This window comes from Nicotiana tomentosiformis, chromosome 6 (assembly GCF_000390325.3).
Source record: "Nicotiana tomentosiformis chromosome 6, ASM39032v3, whole genome shotgun sequence".
Classification (NCBI taxonomy): domain Eukaryota; kingdom Viridiplantae; phylum Streptophyta; class Magnoliopsida; order Solanales; family Solanaceae; genus Nicotiana; species Nicotiana tomentosiformis.
In genome coordinates, this window is record NC_090817.1 from 22,080,629 (window position 1) to 22,102,458 (window position 21,830).

General features: G+C 41.3%; 2 protein-coding genes across 2 annotated transcripts; both read right to left on the bottom strand.

Annotated features, from left to right (window-relative positions):
* Positions 1-17,151: 17,151 nt before the first annotated feature.
* Positions 17,152-17,526, bottom strand: LOC138893669 (uncharacterized). Its single transcript, XM_070178320.1, has one exon. It carries the CDS (start codon positions 17,524-17,526, stop codon positions 17,152-17,154), a length of 375 nt encoding a protein of 124 aa, XP_070034421.1.
* Positions 17,527-17,682: 156 nt separating this feature from the next.
* LOC138893670 (uncharacterized) lies at positions 17,683-20,981 on the bottom strand. Its single transcript, XM_070178321.1, has 3 exons — positions 20,831-20,981; positions 18,083-18,247; positions 17,683-17,945 (listed from the first exon to the last, which is right to left on the bottom strand). The coding sequence occupies exons 1-3, from the start codon at positions 20,979-20,981 to the stop codon at positions 17,683-17,685; spliced, it is 579 nt and encodes a 192-aa protein (XP_070034422.1).
* Positions 20,982-21,830: the final 849 nt, after the last annotated feature.

Genomic DNA, 21,830 nt, shown 5'->3' on the forward strand with positions numbered 1-21,830 from the left:
TATTCCACAACATTTCCTCAAAACAATTTTACTACCACAACCACGCATAGCCCCCGGCTCAACAATACTGGGTACAATAGCAACAACAACAATAACACGAGAATACAACAAGTAAATCAACTCAAGAACTTCAGAACACAAAGAAACGGACGAACGAGCTCACAATGAAAGAGACAACAGAGAATAATGGTTTCAACAAGAATAACTCAACAAGGGGAGAGATAGCGTGCAACAATGATTTCCACATAAGTACAATTCGACGGTATGAGAGATAGCATAAATCAATGATTCTAAATAAGGATAAGTCAATAATGAAAGGGATAACAAAACTTCAATTAAGGGCAATTATGGAAAAAATACTAATAAATTCAATTAAGGATAAGCAATTACGGAAAAGATAATAATGACTTCAATTAAGGATAAGCAATTACGGAAAGAATAATAATAACTTCAATTAAGAATAAGCAATTACAGAAAAGATAGCATGGCAATAAAAGAGGCAATATCTTCAATTAAGGCACATAAGCGTTTAATTGGCAACAAGGGTAAACATGAATCAATTAATTCTAAATAAGACACGTAAGGGTAAATTTAGTAAACGGGGGATTTAGCATGCTAAAAAAACTTCACATCTAATGAACATAAGAACCTAAGAGCCCTAAACGGTCAAATTTCTATAAATAAGTCCGAGTACGTACTCATCACCTCGCGTACACGGCCTTCACATGACACAATTCTCACAAATGACTCAAATCCTAAGGGGTAGTTTTCCCCACACTAAGTTAGACAAGATACTTGCCTCAAAGAAGCTAGACTGTTACTCTAAAAATGACCTTCTCGAGTGAAACAACCTCTGGACGGCTCAAACCTAGCCAAAATAACTTCAAATCATAAAGAAAATTCATAGGAAACGATTCTGGATAATAAAGCTTCAATCTTTAATAAAAACAAAAAAGTCAACTCTGGGCTCGCACCTCGGAACCTGAAAAAATTCATAAAATCCAAACACACATTCAATTATGAGTCCAACCATACTAATTTCATTCAATTCCGACTCCGAATCGATGTTCAAAACCTAATTATTCTCTTTAGAAAAGTTTTTGATAAAACCCCCTAATTCTCCAATATAAACATGGATTAATTAAATAATGAACTGCTATATCATATTAAAATATAAAACTTATAGTTAGATACTGACCCCAATGAAAAGACGAGAAGAACGCCGCGAAAATCACCTTAAGCGGAGCTCTAGAACTCAAGATATGCTCAAAATACAAAAATAACGCGGTCTGATTTTTTATACTCAGGGATTTTCGCTTTTGCGACAAAAACATCCGCACCTGCGCATTTCCAGCTGTCATTTTCGCTTTTGCGGACCATTTTCGCACTTGCGGGGACGTAGATACAGACCCAACCTCGTCTCTGCGAAGCACCAGCACCAGCTCTCTTCTCTGACACCAAAATGAGCATAACTTCCTCATACGATGTCCAAATTCGACGATTCTTTTTTATATGGCTCCATAATTACGATATGAATCTAATGGTTCAATAAAAACAGAAATTTGAGCTCATTTGCTTAATGTGGTACCATTTATGCTTGAAGAAACGAAGTCGAAACATAAAAAACGAGCGCAACGCAACCCAAACCTATTCGAAACGCACCCGAGCCCCTCGGGACCCCGTCCAAACATACCAATAAGTCCTAAAACATAATGCGGACCTGATCGGGGCCTCAAATCACATCAAACAACATCAAAACTACAAATCACACCTCAAATCAAACTTAATGAACTTATGAACTTTCAACTTCTATAACTCGCGCCGAAACATATCAAAATAATCCGGAATGACGTCAAATTTTGCATGCAAGTCTCAAATGATATAACAGAGCTAATCCAACTCTCAGAATTGCAATCTGATCCCTATATCAATAAAGTCAACTCCCGGTCAAACCGCTAAACCTTCCAAAACTTTAACTTTTCAATTTTTGCCAAAATGCTTCAACTTATCCTACGACCCTCCAAATCAAAATCCGGACGCACGCCTAAGTCCAAAATTACCATATGAATCTATTGGAATCATCAAAATGCTATTTTAGAGTCGTTTACATAAAATTCAAACCCCAGTCAACTCTTATCGTTTAAGCTTCTAAAACAAGAATCCTTCTTCCAAATTGATCTCGAATCATCCAAAATCCGAACTCGACCACACACGCTAGTCATAATACATAATAAGAAGCTACTCGAGACCTTAAGCCACCGAACTGAATGCTAATTCTCAAAACGACCGGTCGGGTCGTTACATTCTCCCCCTCTTAAACAAACGTTTGTCCTCGAACGTGCCAAGAATCATTCTGAAGCCATAAATCACTGAGTGAACCTACCATACATATACCTGCGGATGACCCCATGTCACTCCAAATCAACTTAAGCCCGACAACACCACCTCAACTAATGATTTTTCCATCCACCACTAACAATAGGCCTTAGAACCAAATTTCTTACCATCGGATTATTTCCAAAAGACCCGACATATTCAAGTCTACACTCACCATATACAAACACGCGACGTAACATACTACACATATGTCCATAACAACATCTCTGATCACAATAGTCGTCCATACTCAAACCCAACATCGGTAATTAACCTCATATCAGTTAGAACCATGTTCCAAACCTCCACAACACCGACAACGATGCATGAAACACGAAGATGCCATGACTATTCACTCAAATCAACAAGTCACACCCCACATAACTTGGGCACATACCTCACAAGCTAAACCCAATAACCATAGCACGAATATGACTGAATATATGAGGAAAGAAAGTTCACCACCATCAGGGCCTAGTCAGTAGCATGTGAGTCATTTCAGGCCCAATCAGGGCAGCAGGGGACCTCACCAGCAGGGCCGATCAGGAGGGAGATTCCAGCAGTAGCGGAGGCCCCCATGCCCCAGGTGTGGGAAGATGCACTTGGGGATCTGCTACATGGACCTACCTATATGTTACGGGTGCAGATTGAGGGGTCATATTCAGAGGGAGTGTCGTTCATCCCGCCAGGGTGCGGGCAGAGGCACAACACATCCATCTAGTTCTGCAGCTGCTATATTTTCAGCACCCCCTCTAGCTCGAGGCACTCCAGCACCAGCAGGGCGTGGTGCAGCTATGGGTGGTGCGCAGAGTTCAGGAGGACCCAGTCATTTCTATGCTATGAGTGATTGCCAGAGTGCAGAGGCTTCTCCAGATGTTGCCACAGGTATATTGACTGTCCAATCTCATGATGTATATGCTCTTATTGATCCCGGTTCCACCTTGTCCTATGTTACCCCTTATATTGCTATGGAATTTGGGATAGAATCGGAACCGCTTCCTGAGTCATTCTCTGTATATACTCTGGTTGGAGAGTCTATTATGGCCGCACGGGTTTATAGGGGTTGTGTTGTCACGGTACGTGGTCGGGACACTGTGACCGATCTCACTGAATTGGGGATGGTCGATTTTGATATAATTATGGGAATGAATTGGCTTTATTCATGCTTTGCCAAGCTCGATTGCCGAACTAGAACTGTGAGGTTTGATTTTCCAAATGGGCCAGTCATTGAATGGAAAAGGGATAATGTGATGCCAAAAGGTAGGTTTATTTCTTACCTTAAGTCCAGGAAGATGATTAATAAGGGGTGTATCTATCATATAGTTCAGTGGTGAATGAATTTCCGGAGGTCTTTCCTGATGAGCTCCCTGGGATTCCACCAGACAGGGAGATTGATTTTGGGATTGATGTGATACCAAGCACGTAGCCTATATCTATTCTGCCCTACAGAATGGCTCCAGCAGAATTGAAGGATCTAAAGGAATAATTGAAGGATTTGTTAGAGAAGGGTTTCATCCGACCGAGTGTGCCACCATGGGGCGCACTGGTTTTCTTTGTTAGGAAGAAAGATGGATCACTGAGGATGTGTATTGACTACTAGCAGCTCAACAAAGTCACAATAAAAAACAAGTACCCATTACCAAGAATAAATGATTTGTTTGATCAGTTACTAGGTGCTAGGTACTTCTCCAAAATTGATTTACGGTCCGGGTACCACCAATTGAAGATCAGGGAGCATGATATTTCGAAAATAACTTTCAGAACCCGGTATGGGCACTTTGTTTCTGGTAATGTCTTTTGGGCTAACAAATGCCCCGACGGCTTTCATGGATCTTATGAATCGAGTTTTCAAGCCTTTTCTCGACTCCTTTGTGATAGGGTTCATTGACGATATTCTTGTGTATTCACGAGGTCTAGAGGACCATACCGATCATCTCAAGGCAGTTTTGCAGACTTTTCATCAGCACCAATTGTACACAAAATTTTTAAAATGTGAATTTTGGCTCGAGTCTGTCACATTCTTGGGTCATGTTGTTTCCAGAGAAGGAATAAAGGTTGATCCTCAAAATATTGCAGCGGTGAACAATTGGCCTAGACCTACAACACCAACCGACATTCGCAGTTTCTTAGGCTTAGCTGGGTATTACAGGAAGTTTGTGGAGGGGTTCTCTACTCTTGCCTCTTCGTTGACTAAATTGACTCAGAAAGCGGTTAAGTTCCAATGGTCAGATGCTTGTGAAAGGAGCTTCCAGGAGTTGAAATCAAGATTGACTACGGCGCCGGTGTTGACCCTGCCAGAGGGTACCGATGGGTTTGTGGTATATTGCGATGCTTCAAGGATCAGGCTTGGGTGTGTGTTAATACAACACGGCAAGGTTATGGCTTATGCTTATAGGCAACTCAAGAATCATGAAAAGAACTATCCAACACATGACTTAGAACTTTTGGCGGTGGTTTTTGCATTGAAGATTTGGCATCATTAATTGTACGGGGTCCACGTGGATGTATTCACGGACCACAAGAGCCTTCAATATATTTTCAAATAGAAGGAGCTGAATCTAAGGTAGAGAAAATAGTTTGAGTTACTCAAGGATTATGACATCGATATTCTATATCACCCGAGGAAAGCCAATGTGGTGGTGGATGCTCTTAGCCGGAAGTCTATGGGTAGTTTCGCTCACTTGGAGGCATGTTAGAGGTTGTTGGCCAGGGAGGTTCACCAGTTAGCTAGTTTGGGAGTTCGTCTTGTGGACTCTAGTGAAGGAGGGATAATTGTGCAAAATAGGGCTGAATCATTGCTTGTTGTGGAAGTAAAAGAGAAGCAATACAACGATTCATTGTTGGTACACTTGAAGGAGGGGAGTCACAAACATAAAACTATGGCTTTTACTCTTGGCACGGATGATGGTATACTAAGGTATCAAGGGCGGCTATGTGTTCCAAATGTTGATGGTCTCCGAGAAAGAATCACGACCGAGGCTCACACTTCCAGGTATTCCGTTCACCCGGGCTCTACAAAGATGTATCATAATCTTAAGGAAGTCTATTGGTGGAATGATATGAAGAGAAATATGGCGGACTTTGTGGAAAGATGTCCAAATTGTCAGCAAGTGAAGGCCGAACACCAACGGCCTGGTGAGCTAGCACAGAACATAGAAATTTCCAATGTGGAAGTGGGAAATGATTAATATGGATTTTGTGGTAGGATTACCACGCACTCCGCGCAAGTTTGACTCAATTTGGGTGATTGTGGATCGACTCACGAAATCAGCACACTTGTTGCCAGTTAAATCTACCGACACAACGGAACAATATGCTCAGTTGTATATTAAGGAAATAGTCAGGCTGTATGGCACTCCAGTTTCTATCATTTCCGATCGAGGGCTCAGTTCACGACAAATTATTGGAAGACATTTCAGCAAGGTTTGGGTACTCAGGTGAATCTTAGTACAACCTTCCATCCACAGACCGACGGGCAGGCAGAGCGGACTATTCAAACACTTGAGGACATGTTACGTGCTTGTGTTCTTGACTTCAAGGGTAGCTGGGATGATCATTTTCCACTCATAGAGTTTGCTTATAACAACAACTTTCATGCTAGTATTTAGATGGCACCATTTGAGGCGTTATATGGTAGAAGATGTAGATCTCCCATTGGGTGATTCGAGATCGGGGAAGCTGAGCTTATAGGACCAGACCTTGTTCATCAGGCTATGGAAAAGGTTAAAATCATTAAGGAGTGGTTTTAAACTACTCAGAGTCATCAAAAATCCTATCCGGATATTCATCGTAGAGACATAGAGTTCAAAGAAGATGATTGGGTATTCTTGAAGGTTCCCCCATAAAGGGTACAATGCTGTTTGGAAGGAAAGGGAAATTAAGTCCGAGTTATGTCGGGTCGTACAAAATCATTCAAAGGATTGGTCAGGTGGCGTACAAGCTTGAGCTACCACCTGGGATGTCATTAGTGCAGCCGATGTTCCATGTATCTATGTTGAAGAAGGTAGTTGGAGATCCGTCATCTATTGTGCCGGTTGAGACCATTGAAGTTAATGAAGAATTGTCATATGAAGAAATTCCAGTTTCTATTATTGATCGGCAAGTCCGAAAGTTAAGAAATAAAGGAATTGCATCCGTGAAAGTGTTATGGCGAAACCAACATGTTGAAGAGGCTACTTGGGAAGCCGAGGAAGAAATGAAGAAAAAGTATCTTTATTTGTTTGAATAGCCATGTATTTATAAAGTTGTAATTTATGAAAATTCTAAGAGTTACTTTCAATGAATTATGTATCATTTGTACTGTTGATGTAAGGGTGTTCCTTTCCTAGTAATATATTGCTTGTGAGGCCACAGTTGACGTTGTTATGAGTTATGTTACATCAGTGGTTTATGTATATGTTTTAAGGATGTATTTCTAGGGCTCTATGATAGGCGGATAGACATAGTTATAAGGGAAACTCTAGCGAAATTTTTGAAAATTTAGGGAATTAGTCAAATTTGGGGTTGCTGGTGTGTGGTATGAAATCTGAGTTGCATAAGATGCTAATAGTTAACCTTGACCCTCATTCGATAATGAATGATATTAAGTGGAGGAGGATGTAAGGCCCCGTGAAATGTTTCCTAAAAATCAGGGTTCGGACTTTTTGGATTGAACAGTGCACTGGGGAGTTGAAGGAAAATATTTTGCAGAAATAGGCATTTCTGCGGCCCATTATGCGGCTGCATAATCACTCTGTGTGCCGCAGAGTGATTATGCGATCTTGAAGTGAAGCAGCTACTTAGGCCATTTTTATGTTAATTTTGCGGCCAATTATGCGACCGCATAACCATTTCGCAGGCCACACTTTTGTCGCACAATCAACCTTAGAATTTTTGCGGAGGGAGGTTTTGCGGTGCATTATGCGACCGCAGAACAGGTCTGAAGGCCGCATAACTACCGCAGACCCAGGCCGATTGTTTTTCCATTTTTTGGCACCAAATTATGCGGCCGATATACGGACCGCATATCTATTCTGCGATCGCATATGTGACCGCAGATCCTGTCCCGGGGCTTCAGTTTTGGGGTTTTTAAACCCTACCTATTTCGTTAAAACATATGCCATAGTCCATTTTTAGCATATTTCTGATATTTTTAGAGTGAGAAAGAGTTCTTAGAGTGGGCAAGTAACCTTCAACCTAATATCCAATAATTGTTGCTCAATCCTTGAAGATTATAAAGAAAGTCCTCATCTTAAAGGTAAGAATCTATGCCCTAGCTCTTAATTTCGAAAATCTACTAAAAAGGGGATAATTAGAAAGACAATTATTGGGTGTGGGGGTTGTTATCTTGCATGCATGTATTCTTGAAGTATGTGGGAAGGTTGTGAGATAAAAACAAATGGTAGAGAGAGGAATGATAGAATCTTTCCTAAAAGGGCCTTAAAAATATTAATGCACACCTAGTGTTTGATAATGTGCTCAAGTGAGCTAGAATCATGACCATCTTCCTAATTTTGGTCCAACTTGTTATATTTCTAAAATAGATCGGAGTGCTAAGAATTCCAGAACGTTTTAAAGTTTAAAGGAAGCTCAATTGAGGTATGTTTTCTAAACCCTCTTCTTCTTAGAATCGAACCCCACGGTGTTCATGTAATTGGTGTAAGTCCCAAATTGATCATTATAGAATTGGATATTCCTAATGTGTTCGTGTTGAAGGATGTATGTTCAATATTTATTCTAAATTCTTCATCATGTCATCTTGCCATTTGAGGATATATTCAAAATGTGGAATATGTGTTAGAAATGTTAAGACTTCACGTCAAGATCGAATAAAGGTTGTTATGCCAAATTGTCTGAAAAGCCTCTTTGTGCTTAGGATTCTCAAACTGCTCATATGTGCACTAATGCCTTAAATGGTAGGCCTTATTATTGTTGATGATGATAATGATGTTTGAATGTGGAAAGGAGAAATTGGAATTATGAAATACGGCAAAGTGCCAAGAATGACTTTCTAATTGAGGCCACTCGTGCCAATGAATTGAAAAGATGTGAAAGAAGTATGAAGTGAGATGATTGATTGAAAAGGTAATGTCTCGGGTGAGACGGCCTATCCGATCGGGCCGTGATCGGATGCCATGCCGCACACATGGTGGTAACTGTGCTGGAAATGATAATTGAAATTATGGTTATGTTTGATGTCTCAAATGAGGCGACCTAGCCGATCGGGTCGTGATCGGACTCCGTGTAAGAATACGGTGGTATTGTGAATTATGGTATATCGGCTCTAAAGATCACCCAACCCAATAACATGGAAATTGACTTGAGAACTTAGGTGATCCCTACTTGATATTTTAGCATTGTTTGAAGCTCTTGTTGAACTAATGACTGTTTCCCCCTTGTATTATTATTCATTCTATTGAGATGGTGTTGAGTTTTACATACTAGTACTATTCGACAGTACTAACATCCCTTTTGCCGGGGGCGCTGCATCTTTAAATGGATGCAGTTGATTCCATAGCAGGCAATGTCGATCAGCGATAGTGCTACATCCTCTTCCCAACAGACTTGGTGAGCCCCACTTCATCCTGGGGTCATGTATTGTATATTTTGTTCATATTATTATCACGTTTTGAGGTATTGCTGGGGCCTTGATGGCGGCACCATCATAACAATCGTTTGTATCTTTTAGAGGCTCTGTAGACACTATGTGGGTTGTACATGGGTACTAGAAAAGTCAAACAGATTATGTTGTGTTTGATCTCTTGTTCCACTCGAATCATAAGAATGTGTGTATCTTGAAACTTAAAAATGACCTAACCAATGAGATGATTTAGTATTGTATATATGATCTTCCTATTGTCTAATTAATAAAATCATGTCTTCTCTTGATCATGGGTGAGTAGGGTAGAAAGTATCTAACATGCTTGCTCGACCGGGTTCACTTGGTTGAGCGCCGATTGCACTCCCCGAGGTTGGGGCGTGACAACAACACATGCTGAACTCCCACACCGATAGAGCATCTAATTCACAAATCGTAACCAACTACCGAGAAATCATATCAAAACCTACCGTAATGGGTAACAGAAAGTCATTCCTAGTCTCATAGCTCTCAATAATGAAATAAAAAAAACGATAGACATGGGCTACTACTATAGAATTTCCCAACAGGGGTAAATATATAAGCATAGTACAAAATCACGAAATGCACCCATATGTGAAGCAACATAGGAGGACTCTCCTCGATAAACAGAACCAAAACAAAATACGAATGATGCTCCTCTATAACTAATCAAAACCATACATGTATAACATCATATGGTGCAACGGCCTCTGCCCTACCTTAGAAAACACATCAACGGGTCGGGCCTCCCCCTCTTGGGGGCCCTCTACCTGCCTGACCTACACCCCAAGCTGGCGGTGCAGGGATATCAGCAACTGGAGTAGAACTCGTAGCCTGAATACCCCGCTATGACACATTTGTCTGGAGTCTTGGACAATATCTCACCATGTGGTTGGTTTTTCCACACGCAAAGCAACCTATCCGGTATCGTGGATGTAGAAGCTGTCCGGCACAGGCACTCCGAGACCCATGGATATCTGAAGCACTGCACGAAGCCTGAAGTGCAAACTGAACTGACTGACCCATAAAATCTCTACCATGCGGTACCCTACCTCCAAAATAAGGACCAGTAGATCTCTCAGGTCTAAAAGACCTATTTGCCTCCCAGTCATCTCTCTCATAGCCCTGCCTGTCCTCTCTCTCTCTTGGCCCTGCCTGTCCTCTCTCTCCTGGTCCCACATGCCCTCTAATCGGTGGGTGATCTCTACCACCTGCTGAAATAGAACATCTGACTCCAACTCCCGATCCATGATGAACCAGATATTATGTCTAAGCCCCTCAATGAATCTACAGACTCTCTCTCCAACTGTAGCGACCAAAACAGGTGCATGTCTGGATAAATCACTGAATCTAATGGCATACTCTGACACGGACATAGTGTCCTGGCCCAACTACTCAAACTCTGCATACCATGCATCCCGAAGGGTCTGAGGAACAAACTGAACTGACTGACCCATAAAATCTCTACCATGCGGTACCCTGCCTCCAAAATAAGGACCAGTAGATCTCTCAGGTCTAAAAGACCTATTAGCCTCCCAGTCATCTCTCTCATAGCCCTGCCTGTCCTCTCTCTCTCTCTCTTGGCCCTGTCTGTCCTCTCTCTCTCCTGGTCCCACATGCCCTCTAATCGGTGGGTGATCTCTACCACCTGCTGAAATAGAACATCTGACTCCAACTCCCGATCCATGATGAACCAGATATTATGTCTAAGGCCCTCAATGAATCTACAGACTCTCTCTCCAACTGTAGCGACCAAAACAGGTGCGTGTCTGGATAAATCACTGAATCTAATGGCATACTCTGACACGGACATAGTGTCCTGGCCCAACTACTCAAACTCTGCATACCATGCATCCTGAAGGGTTTGAGGAACAAACTCTCTCAGTAACATCTCTAAAAACTAAACCCATGAAAGTGAGGTTGCATCGGTCGGGCTACCCAACTCATACTCTCGCCACCACTGATATGCCTCTCCCTTAAGCTGGAACGTAGTAAAAGCAACTCCACTCGTCTCCACAATACCCATAGTATGGAGAATGCAGTGGTACTCTTCTAGAAAACCCTGTGCACCCTTTGAAGCCAAACAACTAAAAGTAGGAGGGTTATACTTCTTGAACTTCATAAGTCTAAGTTGTTCTTCTTCAGATGTTGTTGCCCTAATCACGGGATGAACTGGAACAACTGGCTATGCCGGCACCACACATGAAACCTGACCAATGTGAGCCCGTTGCTCTGAGGTGCGGGCGGCGAGAGTCTGAGCTCCTCCTCGCCTGGTCTGTGAAGTAGCTGGTGCAACCAGAATCAACCCCACCTGAGCTGATGTACCAAACATACTCAGGAACTGTGCTAAGGTCTCCTGAAGTCCGAGGGCAATAATAGGTGCCTCCGTTGCCTATCCCCCAAAAGAAGCTATTGGAGGCTCCTCAACTGCTACTCTGACAGGTGCTCTAGCTGTAGCACGTGCTTCTCTTTGGCCCCTGCCTTTTCCTCTGCCTCTGCCTCTGCCCCGGCCTCTAGCAACACTGGCTCTAGGGGAAGCTTTATCACTAACTGCACCTCGTGTCCTCACCATCAGTGAGAGAATTAGAATGACAAAGGCTCAAACTCCAACGTCAATAAACGCGCACAATAGGAATAAAAGAAGTGAAACTGTCCTAATAGTTCTGTAGCTTCTCGAAGAAAATTACATACGTCTATGTACCGATCCGCAAGACTCTACAAAACTCGCTTATGACTAGAAGCACCTATGAACCTAGAGCTCTGATACCAACTTGTCACGACCCCAGTTTCCCTCTGTAGGATGTCATGACAGAACCTGGTCTCTAAGACTAGGTAAGCCTAACACTTACTGAACTAATATAAGAAATCAACCATCAAACAAAAAATATGAGATAAAAATCATATACAAAATTTCAATTCCCAAAACTGGTAGTACAAGTCATAAGCTCTAGTGAGTTTGCTACAAAAACCTATAAATACAACTATTTCGAAATAGAGATAAAATAGTACAAGTACAATAACAGAAGGTGACTCTGAGGCTTGTGAATGCAGCAACAGGTTTACCTTGAGTCTCCACAGCAAGATCCGTACAAATAGCTAGTGATTGACAGACTCTGAATTACCTGGATCAGCACAAAAATGGGCAGAAGCGTAGTATGAGTACACCACAGCGATACCCAGTAAGTGTCAAAACTAACCTCAGTGGAGTAATGACGAGGGACAGTCAAGACACCTACTGGACTAGATAACCTGAACAAGTATAGGTATAGAACTAACATATTATGATATCTCTACAAAACTACGCATAATGACAACAATAATACTGAGCTTGCAACAGGAAATAGAAGCAACAAATTGCAGCAGGACACCGCAAGTAATAACATAGTAGAGTAAGCTGGACACAGTTTAAATCCGGTGAAAAACAAATAAAGGAATGAAAAGTATCAACTTGATAAGAATAACCACTTTCGCATCAGGTTTATTCAATAATCCCCACGAGGTACGAAACCTCAAAACTCACACAATTCACGGGTCCCAATTCATGAACCCTAATTACTTGGCATCTTGTGCCCTCATTACAACTGATAACTACACGGACGACTCACGTTCCAATAGAAAAAATCTCACATATAAGACAAGTAGACGGAGTACATACAAATGATCAGTAGCATCAGTGTTCATCTTCTTAGATCGATAGGGTGATAAAGTACATATATGCTTGTGTAAGTGTTCTATCACAGTTCGGGCCAACGAATAAGAATAGAGAAAATGAACGGCACATAATGAACAATCCCACAATTTTTACCAAGTAAAACTCACACATGTTAGGCACGCCACTACACAAATATCAACAACAACAATGCCCCCAGGCTATCACAAGTCATCACAAATCAATCACTAACATATCCCACCTTGTCTCGCCATGTGCGCAATAATAATATAAATGCCCGCCTTGTCTCGTTGCACGCGCATAATAATATTCCAACCTAGTCTCGCCACACGCGCAAACCCACATATATAGCCCACCTTGTCACGCCGCATGTGCAAATATCAATAGTAAAAATAGCACGGACAACACACGTACGAACACCCCGACAATTCTCTCAACAATACAACGTGTGCCAAAACATAACAGCACAATAAAATGACTTTCACAACACGTGCCCATATGCCATAATATTTCTTCAAAATAATTTCAATTCCACAACAACGCATAGCCCCCAGCTCAACAATACTGGGTACAGCAACAACAACAACAATAACACGAGAATACGACAAGTAAATAAACTCAAGAACTTCAGAACACAAAGAATAAGATGAACGAGCTCAAAATGAAAGAGACAATAGAGAAAAATGGTTTCAACAAAAATAACTCAACAAGGGGAGAGATAGCGTGCAACAATGATTTCCACATAAGTACAACTCGACGGTAAGAGAGATAGCATGAATCAATGATTCTAAATAAGGATAAGTTAACAATAAAAGAGATAACAAAACTTTAATTAAGGTTGAGCAATTATGGAAAAGATACTAATAAATTCAATTAAGGGTAAGCAATTAGGGAAAAGATAATAATGACTTCAATTAAGGATAAGCAATTACAGAAAGAATAATAATAACTTCAATTAAGGATAAGCAATTACAGAAAAGATAGCATGACAATAAAAGAGGCAATATCTCCAATTAAGGCACATAAGTGTTTAATTGGCAACAAGTGTAAAACATGAATAAATTAATTCCATATAAGATACGTAAGGGTATATTTAGTAAATGGGGAATTTAGCATGCTAAAACAACTTCACATCTAATGAACATAAGAACCTAAGAGCCTTAAATGGTCAAATTTCCACAAATAAGCCCGAGTACATACTCGTCACCTCGCGTACACGGCCTTCACATGACACAATTAGCATAAATGACTCAAATCCTAACGGGTAGTTTTCCCCACACAAAGTTAGGCAAGATACTTAACTCAAAAAAGCTAAACTATTACTCTAAAATGACCTTCTCAAGTGAAACAACCTCTAGACGACTCAATTCTAGCCAGAATAACTTCAAATCATAAATAAAACTCATAGGAAACGATTCCGGATAATAAAGCTTCAAAATTTAACAAAAACTAAAAGTCAACCCCAAGCCCGCACCTCGAAACCCGACACCAAGCTTCCTTAGCGTACTGAGCCTACCTATTCAAGAGAACAGAGCCTAGCTACAATGGTATTTATTCTCCTTTCGAGGGAGATCCTTTCTAGAGGTTGTCCATCTACGAATTAGTGATCCAACTGGGCATCTTATGTATGAATTTGTGCTCCTCGGGAAACTGGTTAAGACATATGACAACACCTTTTTCCCCTCTTCCTTAACGGTAGGGCAATCTTCTCTTATGGCCTTCACTCCCCTGCCCGGAACTAGAGAACCAAGCCCCTTTCTGATCCATTCATTTCTGCAAGCAGGGAGGATCCAGAGCGTTACTCGACAAAATTTACAAAATTCGAATACTCATTCAATTACGAGTCCAACCATACTAATTTTATCCAATTCCGACTCTGAATCGATGTTCAAACCCCAATTATTCTCTTTAGAAATGTTTTTGATAAAAAAACCTTAATTCTCCAATCAAAATATGGATTAATTCAAAACTGAACTTCTATAATCATATTAAAATATAGAAATATAGTTATATACTGACCCCCATGAAAATACGAGAAGAACGCCGCAAAAATCACCATAATTGGAGCTCTAGAACACAAGATGTGCTCAAAATACCAAAATAACGCGGTTTGTTTTTTTATACTCAGGGATTTTCGCTTTTGCGACAAACAATCCGCACCTGCGCATTTCCGGCTGTCACTTCCACTTTTGCAGACTATTTTTCGCACCTGCAGGGTCGTAGATACAAACCCAACCTCGCATCTGCGAAGTACCAACACCAGCTCTCTTCTCTGACACTAAAATGAGCATAACTTCCTCATAAGATGTCCAAATTCAACGATTCGTTTTTATATGACTCCATAATTACAATATGGATCTAGTGATTCAATCAAAACATAAATTGGAGCCCATTCTATTAATGTGGTACCATTTATGCTTGAAGAATCGAAGTTGAAATATAAAAAACGAGCGCAACACAACCCAAACCTATTTGAAACTCACCCGAGCCCCTCGGGACCCCGTACAAAAATACCAATAAGTACCAAAACATAACGCGGACCTATTTAAGACCTCAAATTACATCAAACAATATCAAAACTATGAATCGCACCTCAAATCAAACATAATAAACTTATGAACTTTCAACTTCTACAACTCGCGTCGAAACATATCAAATCAACACGGAATGACGTCAAATTTTGCATGCAAGTCTCAAATGACATAACGAAGCTAATCCAACTCTTAGAATTGCAATCGGATCCACATATCAACAAAGTCAACTCCCGGTCAAACCTCTTAACCTTCCAAAATTTTAGCTTTCCAATTTTCGCCAAAATGCTTCATATTATCCTACCAAATCCAGACGCACGCCTAAGTCCAAAATCACCATACAAAACTACTAGAATCATCAAAATGTCATTTGAGAGTCGTCTACATAAAAGTCAAACTCTGGTCAACTCTTACCGTTTAAGCTTCTAAAACAAGAATCTTTCTTCCAAATTGATTATGAATCATCAGAAATCCGAACTCGACCACACACGCTAGTCATAATACATAATACGAAACTGCTCGAGATCTTAAGCCACCAAACTGAATGCTAATTCTCAAAACGACTGGTCGGGTCGTTACATTTTGTTAGCCGGATTGTGTACCGTTCTGCAGCTGTCGGAGCATTGAGTCTCCTTGTGTCGGGAGTAGTTGTAGAATACATATCTACTTAATGGGACTTCGATCGATTGAGATAATGATTTGCTATATACAGGACTCCAATTAGTCAAGCTGGCAGCTTGTTTTGTACTAGGTGCTCCGATTGGTTGAGCAGGCGGTTTTCTATATACACGACTCCAATTGGTGAAGCCAGCATTTCATTTTGTAGAAGGAGCTCTGATTGGATGAGCAGACGGTTTTCTATGTACAATGTGCCTTTCCCGCATTAGTGATCCGACTCCAAGATACCTGCAAAGGGTTCACAAATTAGTTTTATTTGTACTAGAAAATTTAAATAAAGGAAGAGGGATGATAATCCTAAGAAAGTGGTAGATCCGTAATTTCTCCCAGTGTATTCCCAACTTCTCTTTGCGTCTTGTTGACCCTGCACTCAAAGAAAAATTCTTAATGGGAGTGGGGCGGGTTGTGTCTACCACGATATCAGTTTTGTCCCAGCCCTTGATATGGATATGCCACGAAGTCCAGTAGGTAGAATAAATTACTACATTTAGAAAATATTTTTTGAAAATTTTACTTTAAGGCAAGTGTCGTCGTTTCAGATTATGACATGCTACGAAAGGTTCTCTAAATGAGAGCGTTGCTTTTAAAAGCTCTATCTCATTGATGTCGATCCTTTATGATGCTTCTAACGATGTGGCTGCTTTCCTAAGGTTATGACCGAACCCCTTTCAGGTTGCCTACGTATCCAAAATGGATTCAGATCTGATCGTAGTTCGTAGATAATGATAAAAATATGATGAATATGACTTAGACTGACTTAGGCAGCCTACGTATCCAAATGAAATCAGGTCAAGACGTAGTTCAATTACAATAGATGCAAAATGATGAGATTAAGGATAAAATGGTCGAGTTTGGCTCAGACTGCCTATGTATCCAAATGGAATCAGGCCATAACATAGTTTAATTATAAAAGATGACTTAATCTGATAAGGATTGCCTACGTATTCCTTCCTGAGGAAATCAAGTCGGCATAGTTCCAAAGAAATCATAAAAATGATATTTGGATTTTCTATTACAAAAAAAGAGGGAGAGAAACCAAACCCTATGTGGGTTGCCTACGTATCCCTCTATGGGAAGTTAGGTTGATCGTAGTTCTGTTACAGCAAGACCTAACTAAATTTGCCTTCAAATATAGTATCTCTTGATCGCATCTAAGTTGATGGGCTTTGTGTTGACTCTTCCATCCATTTATGACAAGATCAGAGCTCCACTCGACAACACTCGGTGAACCACGTAAGAACCTTGCCAATTCGGTACAAACTTTCCTTTGTCTTCTTCCTGGCGGGGAAAACTTTTCTTCAGAACCAATTGCCCAGTGTGAACTGGCGAGGCATCACCCTTTTGTTGAATGCACTGGCTATCTTATTCTGATATAGTTTACCATGGCATATTGCATCCATTCTCTTCTCGTCAATGAACATAAGTTGCTCCTGTTTGACCCATATCCACTCTACATCATCCAACTTGGCCTCTTGGATGACCCTTAATGATGGTATATGGACCTCCGCGGGTATCACAACTTCGGTGCCATATACTAACATGTACGGTGTTGCCGCAGTGGATATTCTCATGGTGGTCTGATAACCCAATAAGGCGAAGGTTATTTTCTTGTTCCATTGCTTGTGATTGTCCACTATCTTTCGCAAAATTCTCTTGATATTCTTGTTGGCCATCTCGACTGCACCATTCATTTGTGGCCTGTAGGTTGTGGAGTTGCGGTGGACAATTCTGAATTTCTCGCGGATTTCCCTTATGAGATCGCTATTGAGGTTAGTGGCATTGTCAGTGGTGATTGACTCGGCTATCCCAAATCGGCAGACGGTGTTGTTTCAAACAAAATCCGCCACTACCTTCTTTGTGACGGCCTTGTAGCTAGATGCTTCGAGCCATTTGGTGAAGTAATCGATGACTACCAAGATGAAGCGGTGCCCATTTGATGCAGCAGGATCTATAGGTCCAATTACGTCCATTCCCCAAGCGGTGAATGGCCAAGGCAAACCCATCACATTCAACTCATTAGGCGGAACCCGTATGAAATCCTCATGGATCTGGCACTGGTGACACCTCTGTACGTATCGGATACTATCACTTTCTATGGTCATCAAAAAGTAACCAACTCTCAAGATCTTCTTGGTTAATATAAACTAGTTCATGTGGGGTCCGCACGTCCCTGTATGTATTTCTTCCAATAATCTGGTTGCCTCGGCGGCACTACATATCTCAACAAACCCAAGTCGGGGGTCCTCCTATACAAGACTTCCCCGTTAAGGAAAAAGTAATTTGCCAACCTCCTGAGTGCTCGCTTCTGACTATTAGTAGCATTCTCCGGGTACTCTCTTATTTCGAGGAATCTCTTGATATCGTGGATCAATTTTTTACCGTCTGGTTCTTCGTCTACATGGAAGCAATATGCATGTTAATCCCTGATCTCTACCTCGATAGGATCGATGTAATTCTTGTCTGGATGTTGAATCATGGGCGATAGAGTTGCAAGGGCATCGGCGAACTCGTTTTGGATCCTGGGAACGTACTTGAACTCAATCTTTATAAACTTCTTGCATAACGCTTTATACACAGTGCAGGTATGGAAGGATCTTGATATTTTTGGTAGACCACTCCCCTTGGACTTGGTGTATCAATAGATCAGAATCCCCTATGACCAAAAGTCCTTTGATGTTCATGTCTACTGTCATTCTGATCCCAAGGATGCATGATTCATATTCAGCCATATTATTGGTACAGGGGAATCTTATCTTTGCTGATGCTGGATAGTGTTGTACGGATTCCGAAGTTAAGACTGCCCCAATTCCTACTCCTTTGAAGTTTGCTCTCCATCGAAAAACATTCTCCATCCAGGGTATGACTCTGCAATATCTTCTCCGGCGAATAATACCTCTTCGTCCGGAAAGTACGTGGTGAGTGGCTTGTAATCCCCGTCCACTAGATTCTCTGTGAGGTGGCCGACTAAAATTTGTCCTTTAATAGCCTTTTAGGTTATGTACACAATGTCAAATTCACTGAGGAGAATTTGCCATTTAGCTAGCTTTCCGGTAGGCATCGCCTTCTGAATACTTGAGCGGGTCGAGCCGAGATATCATATGCATAGTGTATGATGGCATGTAATGCCTTAGTTTCTAGGCGATCCAAGTTAGAGCATAACAAGTGCCTTCTATCAAAGTGTATTTGGCCTCGCATGGTGTGAACTTCTTACTTAAGTAGTAGATGGCCTGATCTTTTCTCTCAGTTTCGTCATGCTATCCTAACGCACAACCGAAGGCGTTATCCAAAATTGGCAGATATAGTAACAATGGTTTCCCGGGCTCGGGGGGAACCATCACTAGTGGATTTGACAAGTACTCCTAAATTCGGTTGAAGGCTTTCTGATACTCTTCTTCCCATTTCGTGGCAGCGTCCTTTTTCAGCAACTTGAAAATGGTTTCACAAATTACTGTGGACTGGGCTATGAAACGACTGATGTAATTCTGTCTACCCAGGAAACTCATCACATCTTTCTTAATCCTGGGCGGTGGCAACTCCTGGATGGCCTTGATTTTTGATTGGTCCAGTTCTATCCCTTTTCTGCTAACGATGAAGCCTAATAATTTTCTAGTAGGAACTCCGAACGCGCATTTTGCCGGGTTCATTTTCAAGCTATGCCTCCGCAGACGCTCGAAAAGTTTCTTCAAATCGTCTAAGTGTTCTGAACTCTTTCGAGGCTTGTTGATGATGTCATCCATATGTACCTCGATCTCCTTGTGAATCATGTCATGAAATAGGGTCATCATGGCCCTCATATAAGTTGCACTAGAGTTCTTGAGGCCGAACGACATGACTCCATAGCAGTAAACTTTGCAAGGTGTGGCGACGACTGTCTTTTCTACATCTTCCTTGTGCATCAAGATCTGATGGTATCCAGTAAAACAATCCACAAACAACTGCAGTTCATGCTTCGCGCAGTTGTCGATGAGGATGTGGATATTTGGTAAAGGGAAGTCATCCTTTGGACTAGATTTGTTTAGATCTCGGCAATCCACGCATATCCTAATCTTCCACTCTTTCTTGGGTACTGGGACGATATTTGCTAACCATCTGGGATAATTGGTGACCCTTACTACATAGGCCTCTATATGCTTGGTTATTTCTTCCTTTATCCTCAGACTTAGTCGGGCTTGAATTTTCTAGGTTCTTGCTTGATTGGCGGTCTGGCGGGATCGGTAGGCAGCTGATGCGATAAGATGTCAGTACTTAATCCAGGCATGTCATCATATGACCATGAGAATACATCGATGTATTATCGAAGGAGCTCAACCAGTTCTTCCTTCCGTTCTGCTTCTAGATGGATGCTGATTCGGGTTTCTTTCACGTCTTCTTCGCTTCCGAGATTGACCACTTCTGTTTCTTCAAGGTTAGGCTTTTTCTGACTCTTTAGCTATTCGATCTCTTATGGGAGATTGTTCGGCATCATACTATCATTGTATTCCTCATAATCTGGGTTGTTTTGCTCGACGGTTTTGTTATATGTCATAATCACAGAACGTGAGTTTTTATCTTTTTGATTACTGAAAAGAAAAACTAAGTAAAAATGAAGCGGTAAATAAGGTTGTAATATTTTAAGAAAAACAATTCTTTTTATTTCATCAAAAGAGGAACGTCTAAGCGTTCAAAAGAAGCAAATGACAAAAAGGTACAAACATGGTGCAGGCTCAATTGACAGTGCTCTTTTCAAAAGAAAACTTTTACAATTCCATATTACAAAGGCTCCTGGTGAACCAAAGATGGGTTGGCAGTCCAATTCTGCAGTTTCTTTCCTGGTTCGACATTCCAAATGGTTGGTGTCTTATGTCAGTTCCTTCACAACATTCTTTAATCATAGTCACGAACAACCTTCCCATTCATCGACGATATCATCTTCTGGCGCTAAACTCTGTCCCGTACCCGAAACATGCTATCGCGCAAAAGCCTTTTTCCCGGAGCTACCGGTACAAGTCTTCCTCATTGGAGGCTGATATCCTATGTCTTCCCTTCCTTTCTGCCCATTTGGCTCAATTGGTTCTGTAATCCCGTCTGATCTGGCTCGCAGCCCGGTTCCTGGTCTGTGTCCATATTTCATCATCTCCCTCATGGCCATCTTTGATCAATACGATGACTGTGTTCCCAGGTTTTGCTCAATCTCTTCTACTTCGGTGGTCTGAATGATTTCTACTGCATGGAAAGCAACTTCACCTAGCTCTTCAATGAACGGGACTATGTTCTCCAAATAAGTAGATTGGCCTCATTCACCATGGACCACAATCTCTTGAGAACCCCACTCAAATTTCATGCATTGGCGTAGGGTGGATGGGACGGCCCTGCCATGTATATCTAGGGTCTTCCTAGCAGTAAGTTCTATGAAGAGGAAATATCCATTACTAAAAACAATATGGAAAATTCAACTGGTCTGATCTGTAAAGCAAAATAAATTTCTCCAATGACATCCTTCAGTGAACCATTAAAAGCCCTTACCCTCACAGGGCTTTCTTTGAATTCATTCAGGTGGAGTCCCAACTCTCGCAGAGTAGAGAGCGAGCATATATTAACTCCTGACCCTCCATCAACCAACACTCGGGACACCACATTGTCCCCACATTTGATAGTGATATGTAGAGCTTTGTTGTGACTCGCGCCTTCGACAAGAAGCTAGTCTCTTCGAAAAGTGATCATATTTGCTTTGACCATTTTCCCAATAGTTGCAACTAGCACCTCACTGGTGGTGTTGCTTGGCATACTTACCCCGCTTAGTACTCACATCAGAGCATCCTTATGACTGATCAGCAAGTCCATGATTGATATTTGTGCCGGAATGTTCTTCAGCTGCTCCTCCACAGAGTATTCTTTAGTCGATAATTTCTTCCAGAATTTTTCGGCCTCGGGGTATGTTATATTTCTTCTTTAAATCTGCTCTCTTCCCATATTCCCTCGATTTGCATCTTCAGGAGTG

Coding starts and splice junctions, on each gene's coding strand:
- LOC138893670 (XM_070178321.1), bottom strand. CDS start 20,981: ATGGCCATGAGGGAGATGATGAAATATGGACACAGACCAGGAACCGGG. Junction 18,248..20,830: donor AATGAGGAAGACTTGTACCG/GTAGCTCCGGGA, acceptor GCTTCCATGTAG/ACGAAGAACCAGACGGTAAA. Junction 17,946..18,082: donor TAGGAGGACCCCCGACTTGG/GTTTGTTGAGAT, acceptor TGATGACCATAG/AAAGTGATAGTATCCGATAC.
- LOC138893669 (XM_070178320.1), bottom strand. CDS start 17,526: ATGGCCAACAAGAATATCAAGAGAATTTTGCGAAAGATAGTGGACAAT.